At 35.9% G+C, this 12026-nt stretch overlaps 1 protein-coding gene across 11 annotated transcripts in view; it reads right to left on the bottom strand.

The window, feature by feature from the left end:
- CEP128 (centrosomal protein 128) overlaps positions 1 to 12026 on the bottom strand; it is a 404915-nt gene that overhangs the window by 320614 nt on the left and 72275 nt on the right. For 10 of the 11 annotated variants that reach the window (XR_007128480.1, XM_047735544.1, XM_047735551.1 and 7 more), the window contains 3 exons: positions 5716 to 5802; positions 3075 to 3149; positions 1381 to 1513 (listed from right to left, as the gene is read on the bottom strand). Coding sequence is in view for 10 of the 11 variants with exons in the window: in XM_047735544.1 (XP_047591500.1) it covers positions 1381 to 1513; positions 3075 to 3149; positions 5716 to 5802 (295 nt within the window). In the remaining variant the exon portion in view is untranslated. The remainder of the gene's footprint in view (positions 1 to 1380; positions 1514 to 3074; positions 3150 to 5715; positions 5803 to 12026) is intronic. The other variant, XM_047735545.1, reaches the window with a different exon arrangement.

Raw genomic sequence — 12026 nt, 5'->3', positions numbered from 1 at the left:
CCAAAGACCTTAATGAATATCTCATTGAAGAAGATATACAGGTGAAAAATATGCATAATAAAAGATGCTCCACATCATAAGTCATCAGGGAAATGTAAATTAAAACAAGATACCAGGGGAACCTGGGTGGCTCAGTCCTTAAGCGTCAGCCTTCGGCTCAGGTCATGATCTCGGGGTCCTGGGATCGAGCGCACATTGGGCTCCCTGCTCAGAGGGAAGCCTGCTTCTCCTTCTCCCACAACCTCTCCCTCTCCTACTCCCCCTGCTCTCACTCCTCACTGTGTCTCTCTCTGTCAAATACATACATACATACATATATACATACATAAATAAATAAAAAGATACTATTACAAACCTATTAGAATAGCCAAAATCCAGAACACTTGACAACTGCAAATACTGACAAAAATGTGGAACAACAAGAACTCTCATTCATTGCTGGTGGGAATGAAGAAATGATACAGCCACTTTGAAAGACGGTTTGAAGGATTCTTACAAAACTAAATATACTCTGACCATACAATCCAGCAATCATGTTCTTTGGTATTTACTCAAAGTAAATGAAAACTTCTGTCCATACAAAAACATATACAGATGTTTGGTTTATAGCAGCTTTACTCATAATTGCCAAAATTTGGAAGCAACCAAGTGGTCTTCAGTAGGTGAATAGATAAATAAACTGTGGTACATTCAGACAACGCCAAAAAAAAAAAGAGGGAGAGAGACAGAACTACCAAGCCATGAAAAGACATGGAGGAAGCTTAAAGGTATATTATAAATGAAAGAAGCCAATCTGAAACACTGTATGACTCAACTATATTAGAATCTGGAAAAGGCAAAACTATGGTAACAGTAAAAAGATCTGGTTGCCAGTGGTTAGAGGGGAGAGGGGGATGAAAAGGTGGAGCACAAGGGATTTTTAAGACAGGGAAATTACTCTATGATACTGTAATGGTGCCTAAATTTCATTTATACATTGTCCTATCCCACAGAATACACAACACCAAGAATGAATCCTAATGCAAACGATGGACTTCAAATGACAATGATATGTCAAGGGTACGTACACATCAGTTATAACAAACATACTTCCAGTGAGAGGAATTTGATCATAGGGGAGGCTACGCATGTGTGGGAACAGGGGGCAAAGAGAATAATTTCAGTACCTTCTGCTCAATACTGCTATAAACACAAATCTAAAAGATAAGGTTTGAAAAAATATCGATGCTAAATTATGATTAGCTTATTGAATAACTTTGTTTTAGATCAAGAAATAAGATGATGAGAGCACAATGTATGAAATGCAATTCTGAAAACGGGAAGTATTAAAGAAAGATTAAAAAAAAAAAAAACCCACACATTTACAAATCAGAATTATACCTCTCCTAAACCTCCAGTCATCTCCTTGTTCATCCTGAAGGTTCAACTGTTGCTTGGACATCTGAGATACTTGATGTTGTAAACCTTTTCGATCACCTTCTGCTTTCATAAGTTGTGTACGGAGCTCTTCCACCTAAATACATACAGTCAAAAATGACACTTCTATCAGTTTTAAATGCAGGAAAAGAATAACTGAACTTACAAATTATTTCAAATTATTTTTCTAGGGAAAAATATTACTTCTAACGGGCTACTGTCTGCCCAAGTTGAAGCCAAGTTAATCTCCTTGTTATGCCAAGCACAGTGGAATAGTCTCTTACTCTATTTCTTTACTCCTCCCATTCCTTCCACAAAGAATGAATGTCTTTTCCCCTTCTCTGTGTCTACTGAGACAAAGAATTTGACACCAAAGGGGAAAAAAAATCCTTTATTGTGAACTCAGTCCACTCTCTTATTAACCCAAGCACCCCCATAACTGTTTTTCTACTTTTCACTCCTTTTCTATGAATATGGTCTATCTATTGATAAACTCAAGTGAAAAGATCACAATTTAGCATATTTTAATATCAAAGTACTGTTCAAAATAAGAAATAAATGCTGCTGAATAAACCATAAACTCCTTGAGGTCAGTGACTATGTTATTCATCTCTGTTTCTAAAAACTAGCAAATTGCCTAGCACATTTCAGATATGTCCCCAGGAACCATTAAACAAATTAGGAGTCTCAAAAAGACTCAGTTAAAGTCACAATGACAACCTGTACACAGTAAACTTTTACTTCAAAAGATGAGATCAGAAATCACCACAAGTCAGAGTTCAGGGAAAAAAAAAAATGAGTGGAAAGGACTACAAATATAAACTTTCAAAAATGCAAGTTCAGACTTTGTATGAATGGCTGCAGAACAAAGCCAGTGAACATTTTTAAAGGTTTTGCAAAAAAGGTATTATGGTGTATTTTCAGCACTAATTGTCAAAATGTTTAAGCATCTATGATGCCTGACATCTTTGCCTACCTAGCAGACTACATAGCGAGTTATGTAAGCCACACCTCAGAACAGAGAAAGGTATGAGTGCGGTTTATATTAAACACAGGCAGAGAGGCAGTTAGAAACCTATATGCCCTTATCCAATATATGTATGTAAGTTACTGAGGTTTAAATAGCAGAAACACCAAACAAACTCTCATTATAGGCTAATGGGTTACAAAATGTTATGCTTTAAAATTAAGCTTTATCTTTGGTTAAAAGGGACAGGCAGCATCTTGAAAACATAAATATAAGATAGTGCAAAGTAACTTGAATATGTAAAGGTCTGTTTCATGTATTTTATTTCTTCCTTCACTCTCCAATGCCTCCTTGAATAAACTTAAGCCCCTGGGAAAATTTTATCTTACACATCCACTCTCATTTTTACACTGGTTATGCTAAGAGAGATAAATCCTAAATTGGAGCAGCAATCAGCAAGACACACTAGCACAGTGGGAACTTGGTCCGTGTTTTGTACCAGCTTATTCTGACTCATCCTGAAAGGATTTCATCCTTTGCTTATGTATTTTAATATACATTCCTTAGGAGAAAAAAAAAAATTCTAGACCTTCGTGGGTTTTTTCTACCTTTCACAAAGACGTTTAACAGAAAAGAAGACTCAATCCTGATTTAATTTAAAAGCAGATTACCATAGCTTGCGTAGACTTACCTGATGCAGAAGTGTTTCTCTGCTGCCTTCTGACTGATTCAATAACCTTCGGGATACCTCTAATTCCTGTTCAAGCTAAAGTTTCAACAAAGGATAAAGAAAAATCCAGTGGAGCAGAAAATAACTAAATTATTATGGGCATAGTTTAAGAGGAGAAAACTGGAGAATTTTTCAGAAGATATTTACAGCTAATATGAAAAAATATCTTGCTATCAAAACATCAATGTCTCCATGAAAATGTTATTTGCATAAGAAAAAGTGAACCAGACGAGACCTCAGGGGGTCAGTTCCATCTCAACTATGACACTCTTTTCCTTAGGTCTCCTTTCTGTCATCTCTAAGATAAGGACTTTATATTAGACAGTCTCCGAGATTCTTTCCAGTTCTAAATCATTGTAATCTAAATTCCAAAGCAATTTTGTCCTTTGGTACACGTAATGTCATATGAACTGAATTAGAATAAAACTTGAAGGACCCCATGACTAACGTATATTTCATCCAACTGGTGATTTTGTATATTCTTAATATTCCAACATTCCTAATATATTTCCCATTATTCACGACATTCCTAAAATTATAGACATTTAAGATTTCCTTAATAATATAATCATAAGATAAACATTCACAGAAAATGTGCTAGTTAGATGACCAAACACATGAAAAGCGTGAATGTGCCTAGCTTACTACAAATTGAAAATATAATGATGTGAAGGGGAGAGGAATATGCCACCACCCTCTCTGTCCTGCCCCAAACATGCCTCTTTGGTGTAAGGATTTTTTTGAGCTGAAGAGAATCAAGACCCAAAAGACTCAGGAAAAGCTTGTTACTTATCCCTTAATTGCATTAAAGAATTTAGAGAGTCTGTACTAGAAAGAGTGCTATTACAAAGGTAAGTTTTTATATATGATAGACTTATCTGTGAAACAAGGCAAACATTTGTTTACCAAACATTTGCTCTTCTCCTCTTCCTGTGATTTGTCTTTCACTCCTTTGAAGCCCAAGACCCTCTATCCCATTTCCTCAACTCAAAACGGTATATAAGCCTCAACTGCCTATCTGCCTTTCAGCTCATATTTTTATGCAGCTCCTATAAATACAAAATCAGATTTTTTTTCTCCTGTTAATCTATTTTATGTCAACTTAATTATTAGACCAGCCAAAGAACCTGGAAGAGTAAAGGGAAATTAATTACTTTTCACCCCTATAGACTGGACATACATTTGTTAAAATTCCTGAGATTACATATGCCAGACGTGTTTGCATCTTTTAACAGTAAGGCTCTTTTGTGAAACCACAAATTTATAATAGGATGTTATTAAGTGCTTAGATTTGTGATAATTATCCTAGGTTATCATTTCACTTGACCAAACTACTACCCATGTATTACTCCTTTAAATATTGTCCATGGGGTAGTTATGGCAATTGAAGAGTAGCACAGAGGGGCACTGTAGTTCTGGATCTTCACTGTGCAGACGGTAATATGGATCTATACATGATACAACTTCATAGAACCACATACATGAACAAGTGCACATAAAGTTGGTGCAATCTGCATAAATTCTGTGGATTTTACCAAAATCAATTTCTCAATTTGGATAGGGAAGGACAGTTATGCAAAATGTTACCACTGAGGGAAAGTGGTTGAAGGGCACATGTGACCTCTCTCTACATTTTGTCTTGCAACACCTTATGAATCTATAACTACTTCAAAATACTTTTTAAATTGGGTTATATAGGTTTTTTAAAAAAAAATTATACATGTGGCCAATAAAATATCATAATCTAAAAAAAGTAAAGTATATATAGAATCACAGAAACCACACGAAATACTATCTCACTTGTCTTCTAGTTTCCCTGGAGAAATAAAGAGGGAAGGAATCACACTTCAGTTAAAGTATTTTCAAAATCTACCAAAGCCCACATTGGTCATGCTCCCTGGATAGTATCAGCAGCCTCAACTCCTTAAGGGCAAGCATGATGGCCTGACACGACTTGCTTACCATAATGGGAGCATGGAAGCATCATTTAACTAGACATAGGTTGGTGAAATAAAAACCAAGGAGGTAAGGTAGATTTACAGAGTGATACAAAGCAAAGAACATTACATCAGGGGCAAATTTTCATTTTATCATACGTTACCTTGGGCTCATCCTTAAATCTATTCATTTGCAAACTGAGAAGAGTTGGCTGTCCTCTAAATGCCTAACTCGAACATGGTAGGCTCTATAGATTCACAGACATGAATATATGTCAAAAGTTCTTAATATTTAATGCACCTATTTTCTATGATGAAAAGGAATATATTCAAAACACCCACCCTTTAAACAACAGATCTTTCCTAAATAACCCTGCAACAAAATCAAACTCCCTAAGTGTTCCCTAGCAAGGAATGATAAAGTTCAGTTGCCCTCTTAGAAAAGGAGTGGCCAACTGACAAGGTAGCAAATGACCTGTATATGTTTCCCAGAGCAAGCAGCAGAGAACAGCGAGCCATCAAACCAAGCAACTCCATATCAAAACATAAAGCTTCACTGTGTTCTAATAGATGATCTCAGGGACAATTTTCAAGGCACTCAACAAGTATCACTGGCCCCATTTCAAAGAGCATTACTTTTTGAAAGATAACTTTCAAAATCTTACTTGACTCTTCTCAGTTTCAGTCTGTTTTATCTTATTTTTCATGACTCCCTCATTTTCATCTGCTTTAGCTTCTTGTTTCTTCAATGCCTAGAAGGAAAGATATGAAAAAGTACATATTATTCCAAAACACACATAAAACTGAAAGACACTATTAGGATTTATTAAGGGGGGAAGATGATGATTATGAGTTGTACAACATATACAAAGGAATTACAACCCTCTCATACACTGAAGTCCTAAGAACACTTCAGCAGTGATATTTATTTTTATATAACAAATATAAACAACTTCTTGATCTTTCTAATCAATTTCCACTTAGTTGCACTTTCTCCCATCTTTGGGTATTTTGTTACACATATAGGGAGTAGAGACAGCTAACAGTTCTCTTGGAAACAAAGCTTACTTCCAGGTGAGATAATGTATAAAAATCATATTATCTGTTCAACTATTTAGACATAATAAAAATTAGCTCACTAGTTTTTCAAATTCTGAAAAAAAAATCTTAAGATAGAAACATGCTTGCTGCACATGTATTACATATATGATATTTTATTGCTACAAAGAACTGGCTCTTCAAACCATTCCTCACAAAGAGAAAAGAGAGCATTCTTTTCTATATTTGTCTCTCCTTAATGAAATAGAAAAAGAAACTTCAAGAAAATTCAAATTTCAAAGGGTAACCAGAAAAATGGGTGTTTGGGTTTGCTCTACATTAAAACAAAATTAAACTTAAGGAAAAATATATATTTTCTTGCAGCAAACTTTCTTGACATTTAAAAGACATTCTCTTTGTTTAAGAAAAATTTTGATAATTCTAACATTTAGACTTAGCAAGGTGTATGTTCAGAGGACACCCAAATTGAGAAAAGCCAAATGCCAGAGGTCTCCCAACAAGATCTATGGTGCCCAACAGAAAAACGATTTTTAGACAAACAGCAAATGTGTTAAAAACCATTTTGATGCAGAGGCACCTGGGTGGCTCAGTCAGTTAAGCATCTGACTCTTGATTTTTGCTCAAGTCATGACCTCAGGGTGGTGAGATCCAGCTCTGCCTTGGATCTCTGTGCTTAGCAGGGAGTCTGCTAGAAATTCTCTCTCTCCCTCTTCCTCTGCCTGCCTTCCACCCTCATGTGTGCTCTATTAAATAAATAAGTCTTTTAAAAAAACTTTTTTTGATGTAAATATGATCAGTCATATTCAACTGCCTTAACTTACATATTCAACAAATAACTCCTAAATGCATTTACTATGTGTCAGGCACAATGCTGAAGCTACTAATATACATGCATATGTAATAACCATGGCCTCCTGTCAGGAAATTACAGCTCCCTCTCCCATGGCTCCAACTCTAATAAAAAGGAATTGAGTAAAAAATCAGAGAGGCATCATCAAAATGAAAAATAATTTTGGTTTGAGTATAGTAATAATATTATAACACTTACAGCATTCACTATGTCCAAGCGTTCTTCTTCTTATATATTAAATACATCATATACATTGAACATATACATTTAATCTTTATGATGTGGGAAACAAACACAAAAGAAAAAATTAGATTTGCTTACTACCTACAGTCCATTGACAAGTTCTTGCAACAGGCAGAGTGACATTCCTTTAGGAACCCAGCTGCCTCAATGTTAACTCTTTGATAAGAGCAAAAGGCAATCTTTGCTTAACATTACCCTCACCCCCAGGATCCTAGAAGTCTACTTTAACATATAAAAATTCCCCTGAAAAATTCCTTTATCTCTAGCCCCCAAGATATATGTTAGCAATCATCCTCCAAGCATAGGACCCACTGATACACATCTGAAGGGTCTCATGACTGAGTTTTAACTAAATAGTAATAAATGACCTCTTCCTAACAATAGCTAGCCTCCTCAAGGCCCTGCAAACGTGCCTCCAAAATACCTTGGAGGCTTGTGCCACCCTTAACCTCCTCCCAATTTGAAAGTACATAATCAGGCACTCCTCATAACCCTGGTACAGCTCTTTCTACCATGAGTTCTGTCCCTCTACTTTAATAAAACCACCCTTTTGGGGTGCCTGGGTGGCTCAGTTGGTTGGGTGACTGCCTTCAGCTCTGGTCAGATCCCAAGGTCCTGGAGTCAGGCCCTCATCAGGCTCCTTGCTCAGCGGGGAGCCTGCTTCTCCCTCTCCCTCTACCTGCTATTCGCCTGCTTGTGCTCTGCCAAATAAATAAACAAAATCTTTAAAAAACAAACAAATGAAAAACACCCTTTTGCATCGAAGATGTCTCAAGAATTCTTTTTTAGGCATCAGCTCTGAACCCCAACATTTCAAACCACATCATTTATAAATCTACAAGTTACCACTAAGCCAATTTTATTAAGAGGGAAAGTGGAGTACAAATAGTTGAATTGTACTGCTTTTCAGGTAGTTATCAAATGACTTTGATGTTTGATATTTGTCCTTTCTTGTAAGGTCAGTGGAATTTGTAATAATATTTAACTCTATATGCTGTAATCTATTCATGGCAGAATGTGTTTATAAATTTTACCTGCACGAGACTACCCTAGAAACCTGAAATTGACTGGAGGCTTATAAAGGGCCTGCAGGTTGACATTATATGGTGTCAGAAGTGGGACCTGAAGGGGATGAACCCAGATGAACTAACAACCTCGGGCATTGTGTACGGTAGTCACTTCAGCCTCTTGCACCCTCTCTTTTTCCTTTTGGCATGACTGTTCCTAAACCTCTCTGAAAGGAACTATACCGGGTTCTCCTCATTACCCAAATGACAGCCAGACTTCAGGCGTTTGAGTCTTGGACATACGTCTCACAACTAAAGATGGCTGTACCTGACATCTGGTCTTGTACAAACCCTGGAGATTTTTCAATCAAATGAAAAAGAAGTAGCAGACATCAAGGCAGACTACTTCCACCCAATGCAAGTGGATTTCCATGCTGCTTTCCTCAGCCAATGGGCATGTGTAAGAGAATGAAAAGATACAAAGATGTTGTTGCTACATTTTTTAATCACTTCATAAAATTTGAACTATTTCACTCCTCAACATCATCATCTCAACCTAGCCCCGTTTTGTTTTAAATAAGTTAAACAATTTGGTTATCTTTTCAATATTTGTTCACTGAGCTATAAACCAGCCTGGGCTTTTCCATGGTGGGGGTGGGGGGGTTGTTACAGAGAAGACGTCCTCTGGCAGCTGGTAAGTTTCATCAAACTATAAATAGCCTGATTCTAGATTCAAACTCCTGAGCAGAAGCCACTCCAACTCAAAAGGAGAATTAAGCTCCATTTCCCAAAGGGAAAATATCAAAAAATGTGTGATGTTATGTTAAAAACCACTAAAGTAATTAATGCTTATTTTGGTAGATACTTTGAGACTACACAAATATCCTTAATGTTTCACCTACTAATTTTAACTCAAAGCCAGAGCAAAGATAACACTAGCAGGTCTTTTTTAGCCTATAAAATTTTCCCCCACCAAACCTTATACATGCCACCAGTTTCCTAGTACATTAACTCAGAGGTCAGTGCTCACCAGTATGTAGAACACTAAAACTCTTTGCATTTACCACCAAGATAACTTGCTTACCCCCCAAAACACTAATAATTGAGCTGGAATTTATATAAAACTATTGTAGCTCAATGGAGTACACTATCAAAGCTACACCAAACACTGGTTATCCTTTTATTCCCTATCCCCTTACATCTTCTCCATCCTCATTGTTTACTTTCTTTGCACCTTCTGGACCTCCCCCACAGCCTTCTCAACTCCCTCTCCAGGTTATGCAGAGCAGTTTGCCTCTATTCCAGTACTCAACTTTGAACAGTTATACCTGTAACCACACCCAACACTCCTATTTCCCCAACCCTGTGAAGACTTATCAGTTACCAGAACTCATTCCTCTGAAAGGGCAATGTGAGAAATTATTATTTTCATGCTCATACTAATAGATATTCAATCTTTATTTCTTATAATTAGTATAAATATTAATAATTTTACTTGATATCAAAGAAACAAAAATCAATAAGCTGAACTTTAATTAAACAAATTGTTTTATAACACAGAATTATACCTTATAAAAACATAATTCTTCTGAAAGTCAACTTTTTTAAAAAGCCTAATTTCCATATATGAGCTAGTTGAATAAAAGAACCTCTAATTCTTTTGGATACCTCGGAATCTGCAAAAAAAAATTTCCCTTCCTCCTCAGTTTCTACCTTCAACATCTGACCTGTTGTTTATAATATCCCTTTTCCAAATATACACTTTTCAATTATAGTTGTACTTTGATGCCCAAAATGTTATTTAATACCTCCCTTTTTTACTTCTCCTTTTACTCTAAGGATATATGTCTTAGAAAAATTTAGTCAATGAGAACTTAAATTCTATTATTTTCAGTAGAGGAGCCAAATGAGGTCCTAAGGAGCAACCTAAAGCAAATTACTGTATTTCCACCATTTCATCTCGAAATGTCATTAAGTTTGAACATCATCTCTGCTTCCTACAGATGATGATCCTACAGATCGTCAGTCAGTAAACAAGTAAACACACAGGCAATATTCTAGCCCAGAATACTGAACATATTTTCTACATTACCTAGTTTAAAATAAAAGACAAAGAAAATCTAACTCTTTAGACCTAGTAAATACATATTAATGCACTTTTAACTTCTAAAAACACAAATAACACTGAAGGAGAAGACCTTAAAAACTAACTGAATCAAAATTACAAGCTTTCTTTAAACCTTAACAATAAACTTTAACTCATATACTATCTTTTTAAGTATATAAGGCTGCACTAGATTTCTTTCCCATTTGATTTAGATCAAACAATTATATTGAAACTGACTCAGTAAAAGCAGTTATAAAAAGAGAAAAAAATCACATGCCAATGAATTTCCATATTATGTTATTTTGTTTTTTAAAGCTTGTTTTTTTTTTTTTCCTTAAAAGCAGTTTAGCTATAAAGCTATCATGTGCCCTGCCCCAGGATTCGACTATCTTTTACATGTTTAAGATTACAGCAACAACACTAAGCCTTAATAGTGCATCCCTGGAGCACATTTAAATCTTTAATAACAATAATTTTTCTTCTTTCCCTTAAATGTGGCTATTTCCATTAAAAAGACTAACACATTGAGTATCATACTACTGCATTTCTTTAGAGGTAGAGGATTCTGAATTCTCATGGTTAAATATTTTAAAAAAAAAAGCAGCCTTTTCTTCTAGAAAGTAAAGGAGAAAAGGAAGATGTTTGTAGACATCTCATCAGACCATAAAAATTCCCACAACTTTGGCAATAGGCATGTTTATCAAGAGGATCTAAAAATACACTCAAAAATAAAGAATAGGGGTGCCTGGGTGGCTCAGTGAGTTAAAGCCTCTGTCTTTTGCGCAGGTCATGGTCTCAGGGTCCTGGGATCGAGTCCCGCGTCGGGCTCTCTGCTCAGTGGGAAGCCTGCTTCCCCCTCTCTCTCTGCCTGCCTCTCTGCTTACTTAGGATCTCTCTGTCAAATAAATAAATAAAATCTTTAAAATAAAATAAAATAAAATAAAGAACAAATAGGGAATTAAAGGCCCTTTGTCCACTGTAAAGGGACCAGCCAGCTTGGGTAAGAATCATGGAGCTGGAATGAAAGAGAGGAAGGTCTATGTTAACTCCCACACTTGCCACTGAAATTTGGAAAAAAAAAAAAAAAAGATGAATATAAACTATCCTGTCTCATTCTAATCATTGAGCAGTGCTCCAAGTGCATGCCTTTGGTCACAAGGGCAAGAACATGTAGATGACTCACTGGTAAACCAACAAGACTATAGAAAAACAAGTCTGTTCACATGGAACAATAGGTCAGTAACATTACCCTTTAAAAGGTACAAACTTCCAAGTCAGATTTTTTTTCCCAGTAACAAAGAATAAAGTCATGTCACTGAGAGTTAGAAAAGTATTGCTCTTACTATATATTATTAAAGACTTGATTTTTTTTTTTTGAGCAGTTTTAGCAAAACTGAGAGGGAAGTGGAGTTCCCATATACACCAGTGTCCTCATACCTGCATAACTTCCCCATTATCAACATCCTTCAACAAAGTAGTACACATTTGTTACAACTGATGAACCTACACTGACACAATGTAATCACTCATAATGTACATTAGGGTTCATTTTTGGTGCTGTGTACTCTATGGGTTTGAACCAATCTATAATGACAGGTATCTATCATTACAGTATCATAATATATTTTCATAGTGTATTTTCACTAAAAATCCTGTGCTCTACCTATTCATCCCCTACCTCCTAAAGTCTGGCAACTACTAATCTCTTTA

The sequence above is a fragment of the Lutra lutra genome, chromosome 7 (genome assembly GCF_902655055.1).
Source record: "Lutra lutra chromosome 7, mLutLut1.2, whole genome shotgun sequence".
Lineage (NCBI taxonomy): Eukaryota > Metazoa > Chordata > Mammalia > Carnivora > Mustelidae > Lutra > Lutra lutra.
The sequence above is the reverse complement of the archived record's forward strand: the minus strand, read 5'-3'. Positions and strand labels throughout refer to the sequence as shown.